The 18125-nt window shown below is 41.9% G+C and overlaps 1 protein-coding gene across 5 annotated transcripts in view; it reads right to left on the bottom strand.

The window, feature by feature from the left end:
- Nucleotides 1-343: 343 nt before the first annotated feature.
- The window catches only part of CCAR1 (cell division cycle and apoptosis regulator 1), a 37825-nt gene continuing 20043 nt past the window's right edge, over nt 344-18125 (bottom strand). For 4 of the 5 annotated variants that reach the window (XM_015413972.1, XM_015414004.1, XM_015413996.1 and 1 more), the window contains exons 13-25: nt 17861-18027; nt 16963-17173; nt 16044-16127; nt 12480-12665; nt 9659-9850; nt 8715-8948; nt 8121-8232; nt 7654-7736; nt 5604-5750; nt 4337-4457; nt 3742-3927; nt 1670-1875; nt 344-664 (exon numbers count right to left, since the gene is read on the bottom strand). In XM_015413972.1, the coding sequence (XP_015269458.1) occupies nt 602-664; nt 1670-1875; nt 3742-3927; nt 4337-4457; nt 5604-5750; nt 7654-7736; nt 8121-8232; nt 8715-8948; nt 9659-9850; nt 12480-12665; nt 16044-16127; nt 16963-17173; nt 17861-18027 (1992 nt within the window). In that variant the 3' untranslated portion in view covers nt 344-601. The remainder of the gene's footprint in view (nt 665-1669; nt 1876-3741; nt 3928-4336; nt 4458-5603; nt 5751-7653; nt 7737-8120; nt 8233-8714; nt 8949-9658; nt 9851-12479; nt 12666-16043; nt 16128-16962; nt 17174-17860; nt 18028-18125) is intronic. The other variant, XM_015413987.1, reaches the window with a different exon arrangement.

Raw genomic sequence — 18125 nt, 5'->3', positions numbered from 1 at the left:
AATCTCCACCTACCAGTATTTAAGTTCCGTAATTTTTTTTTCTCTTAAAAACTGAATTACTGTGCATCAAAACAGTAATAAGAGCAGCTTGGGACAGAAAAAAATTTAAGAGGGAAAAATGGGGACAAGATATTTGAGGTTTTCTTTAGAAATCTTTACTTGCAAAATTAAGCCGCATGCAATGATTTATATCCAAATTTAAAAAGACTACTTAGACTGAAATAAAAACCTAAGAATGACATTTCTATAAATAATGAAAAATTGGTTCTACTAATTTGAAAGGAAAAAATTGGTAATTAAATACTTGCTACTTCCTGTTAAGTTGATGAACTTTATTAGCGTTCAAACTATAACAAAGTTTACCCTAAAACATTTTGCAATGCAAAATTAATTTTCACTCAAGGAGTGTCTAACAAACCGATAGCTATGAATTACAAGCAATCCTTGGAAGCAGGCTCGCACATTTATAAAACTTTATACATCCTTGCTTGGACTAAGGTATTTATACTACTAAAATTAAACATGCATCACTTTCATATACTCCAGTTTCATGATTTATATTACATTATGTAACACCCATATTTTTACTAGAGCAAGTTCGTCATACACTTGCTCCATTCTCTTTGGATTTCTGATCTTTATCTTCACTCTTCACAATATCCTGCTGGAAAGAGGAACAAGACAACAAGGTAAAGGTTGCAACAGCTGCTGATCTGTAGGAGTCTCAAAATTGGGACTGCTGATCTGGGGAAGCCCCCCCCCCCATCATGCTGCTTTATTCATGTGGGGACAGCAGGGACTCTTTTTTCCACCTGATTGTGTGGGACACCAGTGACTGGTTTTCCAGGACCTTCGCCTCTCCCCCAGTAGTGGCTGCTACACTGTGACACCAGAAGATTACTATATTTTGGGTACCACTAAAGCTGAACATGTGAATTCACACATGAACCTATTTTCAACAGTCATCCTGTTTCCAGCTTGCTAAATCAAACAGCAGTTATTCCATTAGAGGTCATGGACTCGGAGCCAAACTCACTTGACCTATATATACCCTGGATGTATACTGACACTTTAACTGGGGCTGGTGAGTTAACAGAAGAGCCCTACGTTTAGAGTATTCAATGATTGGGCAGAATAAACTATACTGCCCCCTTTTGTCTCAACTTGAGCACTTCTGAGCAAACTATCTTTGTTCTGCTTTATTTGTACATCACAATTCTGTTTTGACTTCCCCACCCATCATACACACACACACTCAGGGTGGCTCATCAGTACAAAGTCCAAGAACCCTTGCTCTGATGTTCTAATAACTTGACTATTCAAGAATCCCAGTCAGACAAGTACCCTACTTGCTTATAGTAATAAAAAAACACAAGCACAAATACATTCCTAAGGATATTTGGTAAAGCTTTTAGTGAACCCTGTGTGAAAGAAAGGCCTGAAGTTAAGCTCAGTCATAGCAGTTTCCCCTGATCAGTTAGTTTTTATATCATCTAATTTGTTTCAGGGGCAAAGGGAGCTCACCCTGTCCTTATGTCAACGGCAAGGGTTTTACCACATCTTCATGATTAAAGATTGCAGCTTTAAGTGTGAAGTACCCTCCTCCCTTTATCATCCAACAATTTCTTTTAGAACTGGTTTCACAGGTCAAGAGTTACATCTTTCTAACCTTTTTAAGAACGGTGTGTATTTCATCCATAACTGTAGCCAAATTTTTGATTGTCTTATTCAGTTGCCCCTCAAACTGCAAATTCATATCTTCCGATGCCTTCAGATTCTGTTGTAGCTGGCCAATGTCCTTTTTGACTTCTTTAAGTTCTGAAGACAAGCCTTTATTCACACTCTCCAAATTCAATATAGTCTTTTCGTCGTCATCTAAAAACCCCCAACAAATTTAAAGTCACTACATATCTTTCACTTTGGATCTTTCTATACTCTTTCTCAAGTATCAGAACACACACACTGTTGAAAGGGTGGGCATCTTTGGTGCTGCATCCACAGCTGACTCATGAGTTACAGAACAGAGCTAGTACCCTTTTCATTAAGTTCTGCAATGCAAGACTAGAAATTTCAGCAAGTTCAGACAGGTTTCAAAAGGTGATGTGTGTGTATACAGGTCTGCTTTAAGAACATAAGAACATAAGAGACGCCAATGTTGGATCAGGCCAAAGGCCCATCCAGTCCAACACTCTGTGTCACACAGTGGCCAGAAATACCAGGTGCCATCAGGAGGTCCACCAGTGGGGCCAGGACATTAGAAGCCCTCCCACTGTTGACCCCCCCCCCAACACCAAGAAGACAGAGCATCACTTGCCCCAGAGCCCCTATCTATACCTTGTGGCTAATAGCCACTGATGGACCTCTGCTCCATATGCTTATCTAATTCCCTTTTGAATATATTTAATGCTTTGTGGCATTAAATATATGGGGGTCCCTTGGGGTCTGTTCTGCCTTCCATGCCATCTAGCATGTACATGAAACTGCTGGGTGAGACCATCAGGAAATCTGGAGTAAGGTGAAACCAATATGCAGATAATACCCAGTGCTATTTCTCCTTTTTGTCTGGATCAGGCAACATAGTGGACCTCCTTAACAGGTACATGGAATGCACATGCACTTGGATGAGCACTGCTAAACTGAAGGTTTTGCAAGAGAAGGCTGAGATGTTGGGTTAAGTGACTGATCAGCCCAAAGCTGTTGCATTTCCCCCTTCCAGATGAGACTGCACTCCCAATTACCTTGATGCTGCTGTGGCAGCTTTTTGTTTTAAATACATTCCAAGTGAGAAATCACAGGGTTCCCCTCCCTTCCTCCTTTCACCTCTTCATTATTGCAATGCTCATTCGTCCTATGTTGTAAGCAAGCTATGCATTGCTATGGCTACCCAAAATCTTTAAAAGATGACATTGAGCTGCTGGTTGTCATTTTGGGTTACCGTAGTAGCACAAGTAGATGTCACGGTGTTTGCGTCTCTTCTTTCTGCACTGAGCATGCCCACAAAGAACAATGCCCTTGGGCAGTCATTAGGTGTCCACCTGATGCCTAATCTTTGGCAAAGGGCCTCCGTTGTGAGGCCGTATGGCACAATGGGAGAAAGGAGGATAAAGCAACCCAAAATGGCATCCGAAGTACTGCAGTTCTGCTGCTTCAACCCAAAATGGCATCCGAAGTACTGCAGGAGTTCTGCTGCTATTCTGGTGGCCTTTCCAATGTATCCCATGAATATCCCCCAAAGCCCCTTTTAAGCTGGAATCAATTTATGGTGGGAATCAATACACTGCTTTCTCAATTTATCAATGCCAATTTTTAAAAGCTGCTTTCCAGGACATTTTGCACTTTACTTAAAGTTAACTCGCACTTATTTTGCAAGAATGAAACTGTGTGCAAATGGCTCTGCCCCCAAGGACCCTTCAGATATTGCCCTGAGGCAATATGGATGCTGTCATGCGTAGCTGCTGTTTGTGTTTTTGGGGTTGTGTTTTTGGGGAGAGATGCTGAAGCATTTCCTTTTTGCTTCATTCCAGCGGTAGGAAGAGTAGATGCAGAGACACTCATACATCCACCATTGCTGTCCAAAGACTCCCCAAAAGATCACCCCCAGTAGATACCAGAACTATTGGGCACCTGAAATGCAGGATCTCATTGTCTGATAAACTAGAACGATTGTTCTTAAAACTCACAGGGAAACAGAAGCCCATAACCACAGAGGTTATACTCCCAATCTGTATCAAACCATCCCACCTGTCTTTTCTTCTAGTGACTGAAGTTTCTGTTCCATCTCAGCCCGTGCTTTTTCACTCTTCTCCAGTTTCTGTAAGAGACTTCCTACATCCACCATAGCTCCATTGTACACAATGAGCCCGATGTTTTCTTCTGGTCCTTTGGATTCTTGTTTTATAGCAGGGGATGGTAGCAGCAGACGGTTTCCTACAGTAGGATAAACAGCACAGAATAAGAGAACCCTGCCAGAACACACTACCCCTCTGTAGAGGAAGCATCTGATCCTTCCACATTTTTCTCAAGAATTCCACTGATTTTTCATATTCAAATATGTCCAGTCTCCACCAACATATAAGGAAAGTATGTTGTGTAACATCCCCAAGGAATTTTATATAGTCTATGGTGTTTACCACTTTAGCAATGCATAAAATATTCCGTTTGTGTTCAGCTGTCTCTGAAGTGCATGATATACCCTGACTGTGAGAAGTGAGGAGTGCTTCCGGAATTAGATGCTGTTCATTGGCAGCAGATGCACATTTTCCCTGCCCCCCACCCTCTTTACAAAGTCCCCGCAATCTTCATCAAGTGCCTTTCGCAACTAACAACATTATGTTACCCAGCATGTCTTCCTGTGGAGTTTCCACCTCTTCTGGATTTTCTTCATCTTTAGAAGTATCTGTTAGTTTTCTATAAAAGCAAGATTCACGGAGGACTACCTTATTTAGCAGCTTCTTCACCTGAAACAATGAAAGAGATCAGGTACCATCAGCACTCTGAGCAACACAAAGGATTCTCTGGTGCTGGTTGCTTTTAAAGGTGACTAGGCTGCATCTTGAGAAGGCCTGCCTGAGACAGCAACCGTTTAATGGAAAACCAGATAATCCATCAGTAATAAAAACAGCAATACATTTTATATTATGAAAATAAAGTGTGTTAAGACACTAAAATGCAGAAAGTATCTTCTGATTGAAAACTTTTTACACAATAACAAAGCACACGGTGCAAAATCTGGCTACATATATTGTAGAAAATATTCAGAATGTGAAACCTACTAGAATACATACAAAAATCCTACAAATCCAAAAATACAATTACATACAAAACTGTTTCCAACAATCAGTGTTATTCCACTATGTAAACAATGAACACATATTCCCATTCAGTACTAATAGACTTGAAACAGTCAAGTGCTATGTGCTAAGTCTTAAACACCACACTCTTTAAAGGGAAATCCCCTTATCAATTCTACTGATAAGCTTAAAGCAAGTAAGTCCAATAACTTGGATCTTTCACATTTCATTCTTTAAAGGGAACTCCCGTTCATGATTCAACAGATAGTTGGTTTTCTTGTCCTTTTTGAATAATACATTTTCAGGAATCACTCATCTCTTCAAGTCATGCAAACTTTTTTCCTAAGCCGTCCCTGATGAGAGCACGATCTTACGGCAGACAAAGATACATCTTGGCAAATCAATGGAATGCAAATCTTCAAAGTGTCATGCAAACATGCATATCTTTCACATAGGGATACAGTGTTCTTTTTACAGCATTAAGTGTGACTGTACTTGGCAATTTTTAAATCTACAAGCACAAAGGGTTTGATAATTTACCTATATTTTTACCACGTCCTATCTTTTTCGCTCTCTTACCTAAACACAAACATATAAATGACTCTAGAAAGTTATCCTCAGCCAGCTAAAGGATATACATAAAAAGCCATAAAATTTCTCATCATCATATCACAGACAGAAGATTAAGGGGTGTTACACTTCAGTTGCATACAGTTAAATCTGGGACTGTACTGTGTCGAACATCCAAGCGTAAACGAAAAAACCAGCCTTCCCCACAAAGCTCACCACTACACAACTGCTTCAGATACACACCTGAGCACGGGAGAGATGCAGTCCAAGTGTGTACAGAATTTCTTCCAAGTCCTTTTCTAGGAGGTACCCACAGTGGCATTGATCAAAATAAACGAAAGCCATCAGAAGATCTCTGTTAACAGTTATCATCTGAGTTTTATCTTTTTCCTACAAGAGAACACATTTCATGCCCAGTTAAGACAGTTTTCAATACTGGCAATCACTATACCAAAGAATGAAATAACTGGCCCTGATGTAGAGCGGCCAACCTCCCCCCCCCCCATAGGGGGATGAGTCTCCTGCTGCCAGGCTCCACCTCTCCACCAGCCAGCTGGCTGGTGGGAGGAAATCACGCCCCCCCCCCCAAAGGAAGGAACGCTCGACATTTCAACAACATGCGTATGTGACCCGGAGGTGACGTAGGCACGTCAGGGATGACATTCTGGTCTTTTGGGCAAAAATTCTATGGTAAAGCTAATTCTACCATAGAGTTTTGCCCAAAAACCAAAGTGCCCCCCCATGTGCCTACATCACTTCCGAAATACGCATGCACACTGCTGAAATGCCAGGCATTCCTCCCTACTCCTGGTAAGCACCCCCCCCCCATCCCCTTGCCGCCTACTTGGAGGGACCTGGCCACCCACAGCCAAGTCTAGGTCTCTACATATCCAGGGGGATCTCCAGATATGCAGAAAAATAGGACTTAGTTCATCTTGAAGAACAAACCCTTAGAACAACCTAAAGGCTGAAAATGCTCCAGAAAGGACATAATGTGGGGAGAGCAACTGAGTATTAAAGGAAAATTATTCAAATATGTGTCCATAGGTCATTACACAAATTAACCAAACACGGGGAAAAAACATAATAAAGGGCTTGAGGACAACTGAAAATGCTCCATGAGGCATGGAAAGTTATAAGCGGCTGAGTATCAGTTAAATGAAAGGAGGATGGATGACCCTGGTTCACGCCCCGGTAGCCTTAGAAAACTTTGAAACAGATTTCCCCTCAACTGATTAAAAGAACTGCACACACGAAACACCTTAACAGAATTAAAGCACTTTCAAGGCAAATCTTTTATCACCACCATCCCCAACTTTGAAGGCAAGGCTTCCTTTTCCCGCTCTGTAACTCAATTCAAGGGAAGAAGTGGTAAGAAAATTTAATCCCTTTGAAGCTAAATGGGCAGGTCCAACAATTCATCAATGGAAGGCTCCTTAATTCCCCTCCCCCAGTAGACCCTGGGCATAAGAATGTAAGAGCAGCCCTGATGGATTAGTCTTGTCGCATACAGTGGCCAGCCAGTTCATCTGAAGGTCCAATAATGGGGCAAAGAGGCTGAGGCCTTCCCCTGATGTTGCCTTCTGGCACTGGTATTCAGAGGTTTACTGCCTCTGAATGTGGAGGTTTCCTTTAGTCACCCTGACTAGTAGCTGCTGACAGACCTAATCCCCTTTTAAAGCCTGTGGCCACCACTACATCCCCTGGCAGCAAATTGCACATTTCACACCACTTGTTGAGTAAAGACGTATTTCCTTTTGTCTGTCCTCAATCTATCGCCCATCAACTTCATCAGATGCCCTCAAGTTCTAATATTTTGGCAGAGGGGCAATTTCCCCCCTTCTCAATTCAGCCCCCTCCACCCACTTGGCTATTGCCCAGTGTAGGCCCTAAAAGCCTGGGGATCAACTTTCCCGGGGCTGAAGAAACTACTGTGGAAAGGGGAAGTGGGGAACTGTCAGTCCTTCAGTGAGCAGATCACTGGATCCAACCCACTGAAATCAAATTGTCATAAGAGCAAGCAAACTCAGTCTGAGGACATCACATCAAAATCTATTCAGCGTTTTCCAGATATGTAAGTGGTGTACCAAGGTCATAGTTTCATTCAAATACTTTATCTTACGACTGCTGTCAGCTTGATAACTCCTTATAGTGTCTTTTAGATACCACCACAGAGAAGATGTTACAGGCACAGAACGCAGGGCTCAAGTTAAGCTTTTCTGTATAGTCTGAAGAAGGCATATTTGGTAGGATGGCCTTCCAGCATCATCACTAACTGATAAGCACTAAGTACCTTATCCTTGGAAGCCCTCTCTTTGCAGTGCCGGTTTCCCTCTCTTCTGTCATCTCGCCGGCTCATTTCCTCATCATCCCTATCTATGGAAACAAAAGTTACTTCCAACATATTCATAGCACATTACAGCTTCATTACAATTTTACCTTTTAATGAAGAAATTCATTCCTCAGTGAGATTTAAGGGCTTCCATTTTTCAACTTAAAAAGAAAAGGCAAAACAAAACTCAAGCAGGTGTGTGGGGGGGATTAGTTCTCTCGTAGACCACTTTGGTACCACAATGTTTAGCAATATTGAAAATATAACAGGTTGGGTTTTCACACTGGATACACAAGGCATATCAAACACTTTTGTGAAACATCTCAATCTAACTGCCATAAAAGCATAACAGGAATTGAATGTCAGCAGTTCTGCAGACAGAACAAAGATTCACATTATTTTAATTAACATAATCATCCCCAGTATACCATCATCTTCATCTTCAGCATCTTCAGCTTCCATTGGATCATATTCATCCTGGTTATTATCATCTTCCAGTTCATCTTCATCTTTGGAATCATCTTTCCTCTTATCTTCTCTCTGTAATTAATTCTCAGACGTTAGCACAATCCAGAGATCAGCAGCATTTATTTAAAAAGACTCAGAAAACCATTATTAAGCTCAAGGTAGTTCTTTGGTAACTGGGTTCTAAAAGGTCTCAGAACAAACCAGGCACCCCAAGCTCAACACTGATTCCTACTTGTAGAAAGTGACAAAAGGGACCAACTTATGTTGCTTAGGTCTCCAAAGGTCAACATACAGGTCCGGCTTCAAACACAGGAATTAGCAGCCAAGAAAAAATACATATTCCAGTTGGGCCAAACAGTACATTTTTGTCAAACTGATTTTAAAGACTTAAAATCTCGAAAAGGGGGAAAAAACCAACTACTCCATACAATTACTATGAAAAGATATGACTACATTAATATAAAAAGAATGAAGTTTAGAAAAAATAGTGCTCCCTGCCCCGTAGCTGCTCTTAATCTAGAGAGATCAAGATTGTTGGTAAATTAGCCACTGACCTTCCTGTCGTCTCGCTCATCCTTTTTATCTTTCTCATCTCCAGATTTTCTTCTTTTAGGCTTTGGCTCATCATTTTCATCCTCTCTCTCTTCCTTTTTCTCTTTCTTCTCATCCTTTTTGTTCTTTTTATCTTTTTTATCTTCTTTATCCGGAAGAGACAATAGTGATTTGTAGATTCGGACACCAAAATCCCTTTGAAGCATTTCATTGAAGAGTTCTGCAAACAATGAAACCTGTGCAAGGAACATCAAGGAAGTCAGTAGCCCTGAGATCTCTAATTTGCAATATATCTTGCAATCTTTGTTCTGCTCAAAAGCACAATTGGGCAGACCACTATTAACCTAATTTTACAGGTAGCAGAATTTGCTCCAGGACATTGAGTGACTCAGTGGCAAAGCTCAATTCTCTTACCATGCAGATCCTATTTGGAAATCACAATCATATGAAAAGACTTGGTGGAAAAGGGAGCAGGTGACAGGCCTAAAGACCCAGGGCACCGTACAGCATAGAACAGAGTCATAATGTTAACTTACTGTAATAAGTAATTGAACTATTGTTGCCTCATCACAAAATGAAGATATGAAATACTTAAAAGAACCAAAAGCAACAATGAGAGCCATCTTACATAAAATAAGTATAAGAAAAATAAAATGTTCCCTTTTTAAAAAGGATTTGCAACCGCTAATATTCATGCAAAAGATAGTTCTGCAAAAAACTAACAAAACCTATTAAGAAACATAACTATTAAGCCAAATTCTTGATTAAGAAGCTCCTACTATCATTATCACTTTCATTTAGCCACCCTTAAAGACAGGTAAGTTTAACAATTCATGACTGAACACCTTTTGCCTTAAGCTTACTAACATCAAGTGAGGCAGAGGAAAACAAATCAGTAAAGTGGACTTCAAAAATGTTCATGGAGGAAGCTATGCCAAGAGATTACCTCGAAGGAGTGCTCTTTGTTATCCTCCAATCTGTAATCCAGAAGAACGCTAAGGGACATAATACTGCAGTCGAACTTTCCACTTTTCGCCGCCCAGTTAGGATGCACAATGATTGCAGGCTCATCAGGCAAGACATATCGTCTCTCTCGCCGCTGGCGTTCCACTTCCTCTAAACGTTTCCTTTCTTCTTCCTAAACAGTCCAGAAGTCAATTTTAAATTTTAAATGGAGTACTGAAGGATGATAGGGAAATGGCTGAGAAGCTAAATGCATTTTTTGCCTCTGTCTTCACTGTGGAAGATGAGAAGTGCTTGCCCACTCCAGAACCGCTGATTTCGGGAGGGGTGTTGAAAGACCTGAGTCAGATTGAGGTGATGAGAGAAGAGGTCCTAAAACTGATAGACAACTTAAAAACTGATAAATCACCAGGCCCAGATGGCATACATTCGAGAGTTCTGAAAGAACTCAAATGTGAACTTGTGGATCTCCTTACAAAAATATGTAATCCTTCCTTAAAATCTGCCTCCATTCCTGAGGATTGGAAGGTAGCTAATGTCACTCCCATCTTTAAAAAGGGTTCCAGAGGAGATCCGGGAAATTACAGGCCAGTCAGTCTGACGTCGATACCGGGTAAATTGGTGGAAACCATTATTAAGGAAAGAATTAGTAGGCACATAGATGAACAAAACCTATTGAGGCAGACTCAACATGGGTTCTGTAAGGGAAGATCTTGTCTCACTAACCTGTTAATGTTCTTTGAGGGGGTGAACAAACATGTGGACAAGGGGGATCCAATAGATATTATTTACCTTGACTTCCAGAAAGCTTTTGATAAAGTTCCTCATCAAAGGCTCCTAAGCAAGCTCAAAAATCATGGGATAAAAGGACAAGTCCTTTTATGGATCAAAAACTGGCTAATTCATAGAAAACAGAGAGTGAGTATAAATGGGCAGTTCTCTCAGTGGAGGGGGGTAAGCAGTGGGGTACCACAGGGATCAGTACTTGGTCCACTGCTTTTTAACTTGTTCATTAATGATTTGGAGTTGGGAGTAAGCAGTGAAGTGGCTAAATTTGCGGATGATACAAAGTTGTTCAGGGTGGTGAAAACCAGTGAGGATTGTGAAAACTTTGTTGGTCTTAAAGGTGCCACTGGATTCATACTTTGTTTTGTTAACCACAGTTAGTCTTAAATACGGTTCTGCATTCTGTACAAACATGGACATCGTAGCTTACTCCTGGCTAGGGACATATGAACACCTGCCAGTTTGGCTCATGCTCTGTTCACTGATCACAAGCAGGGACGATTTTTCGAGGACTGGTTCAGTAAGTCATCAATCTGTTTGCCGGTATTCAACATGTTGCTTCACTGTATTTATTCCTAGCCATGCATTGCGACTGAGGGGTGACATGATTGAGGTTTATAAGATTATGCATGGGAAAGAGCAGGTAGAGAAAGAGGTACTTTTCTCCCTTTCTCACAATACAAGAACTCGTGGGCACTCCATGAAATTGCTGAGCGGTCGGGTTAGAACAGATAAAAGGAAGTACTTCTTCACCCAAAGAGTGATTAACACTTGGAATTCACTGCCACAGGAAGTGGTGGCGGCTATAAGCATGGACAGCTTCAAAAGGGAATTAGATAGGCATATGGAGCAGAGGTCCATCAGTGGCTATTAGCCACAAGGTATAGATAGGGACTCTGGGGCAAGTGATGCTCTGTCTTCTTGGTGCTTGGGGGGGGGGGGTCAACAGTGGGAGGGCTTCTAATGTCCTGGCCCCACTGGTGGACCTCCTGATGGCACCTGGTATTTTTGGCCACTGTGTGAGAGAGTGTTGGGCTGGATGGGCCTTTGGCCTGATCCAACATTGGCATCTCTTATGTTCTTATTAAAGCAAGAACTTCAAATCCTTGCTGCTTGAAAATGCACAGGAAGATGATGCTCAGGTCCCAGCCCAGGTGTTTACCCTTCACTGCCCATGCTCCCTTACCTTATGCAGATGATATCATGTATGCAATGCAGCGTAGGACTTGTGCCCTGGTTCAGATCTCCACTCAGCCATAAAGCTTGCTGGCAAGAGGCTGTGGGCAAGTCACTCTCCCTTAGCTTAACCTACTCTGTTTACCAGGTCAATACAAATTGAGGTTGGGTGGGATTTGTGCTACTCTGAGCTTTTGGGAGAAGGGATGACAAAACATCATAAGGTAAAATTATGCACATTGTTTATCATATGTGTGTTGCAGGGGAAGGCAGCACTGCTCCTTCATGATGTGTAGACCTGGTAAATGTCTGAATCGAGGGCAAGTTAAACGGCTGATAAATCTGTTTAAACACAAGTGCTCCCTCCATAATTAAGCAGTGGCAATGCTCTCTACCAGAGGAGAGGAGCACAAAAGCAGCACTGCACATACTACAAGCTTGTCTTTTAGGTAAATACATCAAAGGGTGCTGATGTTGCCAGAACTGAAGTCCCAGAAGCAGTACAGAAACTCGTGTGGTTAGGACAACTGGTTCCATCACCCTTGCGGAGGACCAGGCAAGACGTGAGTGAAAAGGAAACACTGCAGTTAACCCACCCTGATGTTACTTTCATCCAGTGGAGTGAAACAGTGGAGTGAAAGCACACCTAATACCACTGTGAATATGTGTGAGTTGATAGCGTATGACCATTTTTAAAACTAAATTTAGATAAAGGCTTAATCAAAGTTCACACCCCTCAGATAATGAACATTTCCTCTCCTGCACCTCTGTGAAGTTCAGCTTAACTACAGATTGATATTTATACAATGTTTCGTAGCCAAATAAATTTGCTAGACGCCCACCTCTTTATCGTCTTCAGATTTCCTCTCTTCTTCCTCTTCCTCCTCTTTTTCAGACTTCTCCAGCTCTTTCTGTTCTTCTTTTTGCTCCTCCACTTTCAGCTGCTTTGTTAGCCGGGCTATCAGCTGGGATTTAAGACCCTTCGAACTAAGATTTCGACTTTCTAATTCCTTGCGTAGGTCATTAACCTAGTCGATAAAAGTAGTATACAGTGGCTATCCAATGAATTATTTTTTATATATAACTCAACAAAATTCTGAACTATATTGTTCACACACACCCTTGTCCACTACTGAATCAAGGGTAGACAAAGTCTTTAAAAGTGCACAATACATTTTCACCCAATAGTCGAATTTAAATCACGGACTGTCAAGCAAGTTGGATAAAAATCGATGATTGGAAAAAACAGTCCTGTTGAAGGTCCTATTGAATGCTTAGGGCTGCAAGGGAAGGAGGGCACCACAGAAGAGTTTTTGCTTATATTGCTTCCCGCTATTTAGTGTTAAATAAATTTTTTTAAAAAATGTTAATGTTTATAAGAGGCCAATATTTAAGATACATTACAGTCCAAAGGTTATTACATCATGACATATGGATTAGTTTTTAATTATGTAGCATGAGGCTGTATATTCATGAAATGTTTAAATTTTTTGGTAAATGAATTCCATTAATCCATTCACAATGTCATGCTCTCCCAGAGTTTCCATAAGATTATTTGGCACAATTTTTCTATCTACAAAATATCACAAATGCTTGGTTTTGCAGTTCTCAAAACTGTGAATTTGTGTCTGCCGAGATAACATGCCTCTCCTTCATGGCAAAAATACTTTAAAATAAAAATACAGAGTTGAGGAAAAGGCCTTAATCCCATTGTTCCTCTGCAAATTTTAGTTCAATAAAACTATTTACATTGTTAGTATTAAGTTAATGTTTAGTTTTCTCCTTCCAATAAAGTACAGCAGAAAGGTTGTCCTAAATATGAATGATTAACCTATTAAACTGGAGACAGTTTACCCTGCAATAATTTCATAATTACCTATCTATGTATTTCTAATGGTACACAATAGACCCAATATAACATGGAATCATAGAGTTGGAAGAGACCTCCAGGGTCATGTAGTTGGAAGAGTTGGAAGAGACCTCCAGGGTCATTTCCTACACACTGCAGGAAAATCACAAATACCTCCCCCTACACACACCCAGTGACCCCTGTTCCATGCCCAGAAGACGACAACCCCCCCCTCCCCAAGATCCCTGGCCAAACTGGCCTGGAGAAAAATTGCTTCCTCTCCCCAAAGTGGCGATCGGCATTTTCCTGGGTGTGTAAGAAAGGGCCACGAGAACTAAGAACTGATGCAACCCTTCCTGCCCTCCCTCTCATGATCTGCCAAAGTTCACAGAATCAGCATTGCTGTCAGATGGCCATCTAGCCTCTCTTTGAAATCCTCCCAAGAAGGAGAGCCCACCACCTCCTGAGGAAGCCTGTTCCACTGAGGAACCACTCTAACTTCAGGAAGTTCTTCCTAATGTTTAGCCAAAAACTCTTCTGATTCAATTTCAGCCTGTTGGTTCTGGTCCGACCTCCTGGGGCAACAGAAAACAACTCCATACCATCTTCTATATGACAACCCTTCAAGTACTAGAAGATGGTTATCATATCACCTCTCAGTCATCTCCTCTCCAGGCTAAACATACCCAGCTCCTTCAACCTTTCCTCATACGAGTTGGTCTCCACAGACCCCTCACTATGTTTGTTGGCCTTCTCTGGACACATTCCAGCTTGTCTATATCCTTCTTGAATTGTGGTGCCCAAAACTGAACACGATACTCTAGGTGAGGTCTAACCAGAGCAGAGTAAAGCCCCACCATCACTTTCGTGTGATCTGGACAGTATACTTCTGTTGATGCAGTCCAAAATCGCATTTGCCTTTTTAGCTACCGCGTACCCCTAGATCCTTTTCGCACATACTACTGCCAAGACAAGTCTCCCCCACCCTTTGATTTTTTCCCCTACCTAAATGTAGAACTTTACATTTATTCCCATTGAAATTCATTTTATTTGTTTCATCCCAGTTTCCCAGCCTGTCAAGATCATCCTGTATCCTGAAGTTGGGGTCCACAGTTGAGTTCTACCTGAGTCTGTGTTATATTGAGATCAATATCAGCTAAGCAGTCTTCTTTGTATCGACAGACAAGGGCCAGGGGTGTGCTAGGCTGAAAGTGCCCTGCCCTATCCAGTTGCTGAAGGTGCTCGCCTGGAGCCCCTTCCTGTCCCCGCTTGGTGTGCTTTGGAGCCGAGTCTGGCTTGGGAAGTGTTGGGCTGGAGTCTGTCAGGCGTGGGGCTGAGTCCAGCCCAGCCCAGCCTCCGAAGCTGGTCAGATGCACTCGCAATAGCAGTAAGGAAAAAGGGCCCAGCGGGCAGCAGCTGCGCCTCTGTGGAGCCCTGGCAGCTGCCGCAGGTAGGAATTGCTGCTGTCGGCTGGAGAGTGAAGGGGGAAGTGAGCAAGGGGAAGATCGAGCGACAATGAGCTCTCCACCGGGTTCGACTGAAGTGATCGCTGCTGGTCAGGAGGAAGCTGCTTCCAGTTCCCGGATTCCCCACCTCGGTCTCCTCTCTGCACAGGAATGCTGGGAGAGTTCTGCGGCTGAGCCATGGGGGAGCAGACTGCAGAAGAAAGCAGTTTGCTCACGGGTCTGGGTGTGCAAGAAATGTTTTTTTTGGTATTTTTCAGTTTCGGGCATAACAGATCCGGAAAGTATCAGTAAATATCGAATTTCTCCAGTCCAATACTGATATAGTATTGGGACTGGGGGAATATTCAATATTCCTGAACATATTCAGGTATACTATACCCGCCGGGGAGGGAAGGGAGGCATGTTAAAATGTCTTCCTTCCCTCCCCAAGCGCCCCCCCCCCGCTACTTCCACTGGCCGGTTTCACTCCCCGCCAGGCTTAGGCCATTTAAACCTAACAGCTGACAGGCGGATAGGAGTGAAACTGACCAGTGGAAGCCTCCTCTCCTCCCTCGGCCTTCCCTTCCCCAAGGCAGGGCAGATGGGGAAGGGAAGGCAGAGAGCCAGGGCATTTTTAAATGCATTTCTTTCCCTTGGGTACTTTTTGGGTATTCATTCAGCTTAGTTACTGTCGAATGCACACCCCTACTCACGACTGCTCAGCTGGATATAATGTGGCTCAGCAGGATCGTTTACAATGGGGTCCGAGCTCTGACCGTGTTATAAACGATCCCACATTATATTGAGCTGCATTGTATTGGATCTATAGTGAACAACCAAATCAGTAACTTTTTGATATAACTGTAAAACTAATCTGAAAAATTACTGTAAGAATGAAACCTTCATCTGGTTGTAAATATTAAAATTATACCAGCAAGATGTAAAAAAAAAATGATTTAAATCCACCCTGCTGCCACTGATTTCTCTTATGAAAACACAGTGCAATACTATGTGGTTTAAAATTAAATAGTATGACAAAAATTAGCATCGCCTTATTTGATTACATCCTTAAGGCTGTTATATAAACTTAACACTCTTTAAATAGTGGTTACCTTCATCGCTTTTGGATCAAGTTTAGACCAGTGAGTAGGAGTAGAAATTTCTTTTGCTTCCCCATCATCTTTTTCTTCTTCATCCTGAAGAATGAAATAAAGACACTGTCCTTTAGAAACCTTAAAAAGTAGAATTTTTTCTCTCTCTTAAATTCTGCTGCTGATCTGGGCAAGGTCACAACTGTTTCATCAGACAGTCTTCTCCTAAAGTTGCCATTTCAATAAAGCCACAAGCATACATTCTACTGCTTTATAATGGATCACAGTGCCTCTCTCATCAGCCAATAATAGTCATTTCTGTGAAACACAAAAGGGTGATAAACAACAACACAAAGGACATCAGGGACACACAGACACTGCTGGTCACCTCTAACCAGGCAGTGTGTGATCTTCCCCAATTTTTCAAACCACCCAACACACTCCTCATTTTGTTAAGACCTTTTACATGTATCAAGATGCCAATCAGCCACATAACCTAAAAAAACTAGGTTATTTTAATGGCTTCTCTATTTCCAAATCACCATTAAAAAAGAAAAGGCTAACACATACGGGAGAACACTTACAAAGTTTTGTCAAACGGCAAAAATGCTGAAGACAACCTTTCAAACTGAATCTCACTCAACAGCTGGTCCCAGATTCCAGCAACTAGTTCTAAAATAAGATGCACGATGAAGGGTGCATCGAGTGCACAGTTTAATTCCGCTTGTAGCATCAGCACACACTTTTACGTTAGTACACTAGCTGCAACCAGATAATAATAAAAAGGAGTCTACACTGCTGAGAGCTGGTTTACCAGGCATTGTTACCAGTTATGTTCCTCCTTATGTATGTTTGTTGTGTAGCGTGTGGTGTGCGTTTTGTGCCTGTGTTCCTGCGCCTGTGAGAAGCAGAAATAGAAAAAGGGATTAGCGTTCAGTGCCTGTTCTCCATCAGCCTCCTTGCGTTCACCCTGAAGCTTCTCGACCAGCTGCTGCTTGTATCCTCGGGAGAGGGTTTCCCACTCTGAGCGGGTGGGAAGGCAATGCCAAACATCCGGGAAAAATAAAACCACTGTCTCCACATGAGCTGGAACCGTACGCCCCTTGTGGGTCTCCTCAGGGCGATGGTAGCGAATCTCTGCAAAACGGTACCTGTTGCAAGGGAAGAAGCATGTTGGAAAAAAAATTCTACAATACATTTTTTTTATAGAGCCTAGATCACTGTAGCACATCAAGTAAAGAAACTTTGCTGCGACAACCTGAATTTCTTCTAAAGAAAAAAATGAAAGCCATATGTTCTCTTTCAGAAACTTATGCCACTTATTACAAGATCAGTAAGGAACGAACAAAATGCTAACTGCGGAAGGCAGTGCATCATGCCCTTTGCTGACTGCTTTGGGGGAAAAAGGGGGAAATCTTAATTTTTAGAATTTACTGCATAGCAGTGCTTCATTTTGCAAACTGTCATTAAATATATTAAATATTAAATCCACCAAGAGAAAATATGGCTGTCCAAAACATCTATTTATAAAACAAGAATAATGAAATGAAGTTCTCTTGACGATCTTCTCCAGCTATGCGTGAAATGAAAAATATTTTAACATACAAGCATTGCAAAACGTACATAAAAGCATGGTTTTAAAGTCCGTTGTTCTTCAAACCTTTGGCACCAAATCACATTTGCGTTGCCCACTAGGGTTATCACTCTGAGAAGTTTAACTCTATGACTACTGACGGGCTGATAAAGAAAGGAAGAGGTTGGTTTGCCGGACGGCACTTTGAATGAGGGTTTTAAACATGCTTCAGTTTCTTCAGAATATTTTTGAGAATGATACTTACCACTGTGTGCAAACACTCAAGTCAATCCCTGTAAGGGCTCTGCAACAACGGATAGCCGTTTTAATCAGCACGGATGGGTCCTTCTCCGGGTCAGGTCCATCCAGGGAGGGAGACCAGTGTCCTCCTATAGCCATGGCTTCGTCTTTACCTTTCATACCCACTAAAAACTAGACAAGAAAAGGCCGCTTAACATTTCCCTGCTGGGGGAAAAGGTTATCTGAATTGCAGAAACATTGCCCAGAGCATTGAAATCATACACACCACA

Source organism: Gekko japonicus, unplaced genomic scaffold (genome assembly GCF_001447785.1).
Source record: "Gekko japonicus isolate JY-2015 unplaced genomic scaffold, Gekko_japonicus_V1.1 scaffold1178, whole genome shotgun sequence".
NCBI classification, from domain to species: Eukaryota; Metazoa; Chordata; class Lepidosauria; order Squamata; family Gekkonidae; genus Gekko; species Gekko japonicus.
Note: the sequence above shows the minus strand (reverse complement) of the source record. Positions and strands in the feature narration are given on the sequence as shown.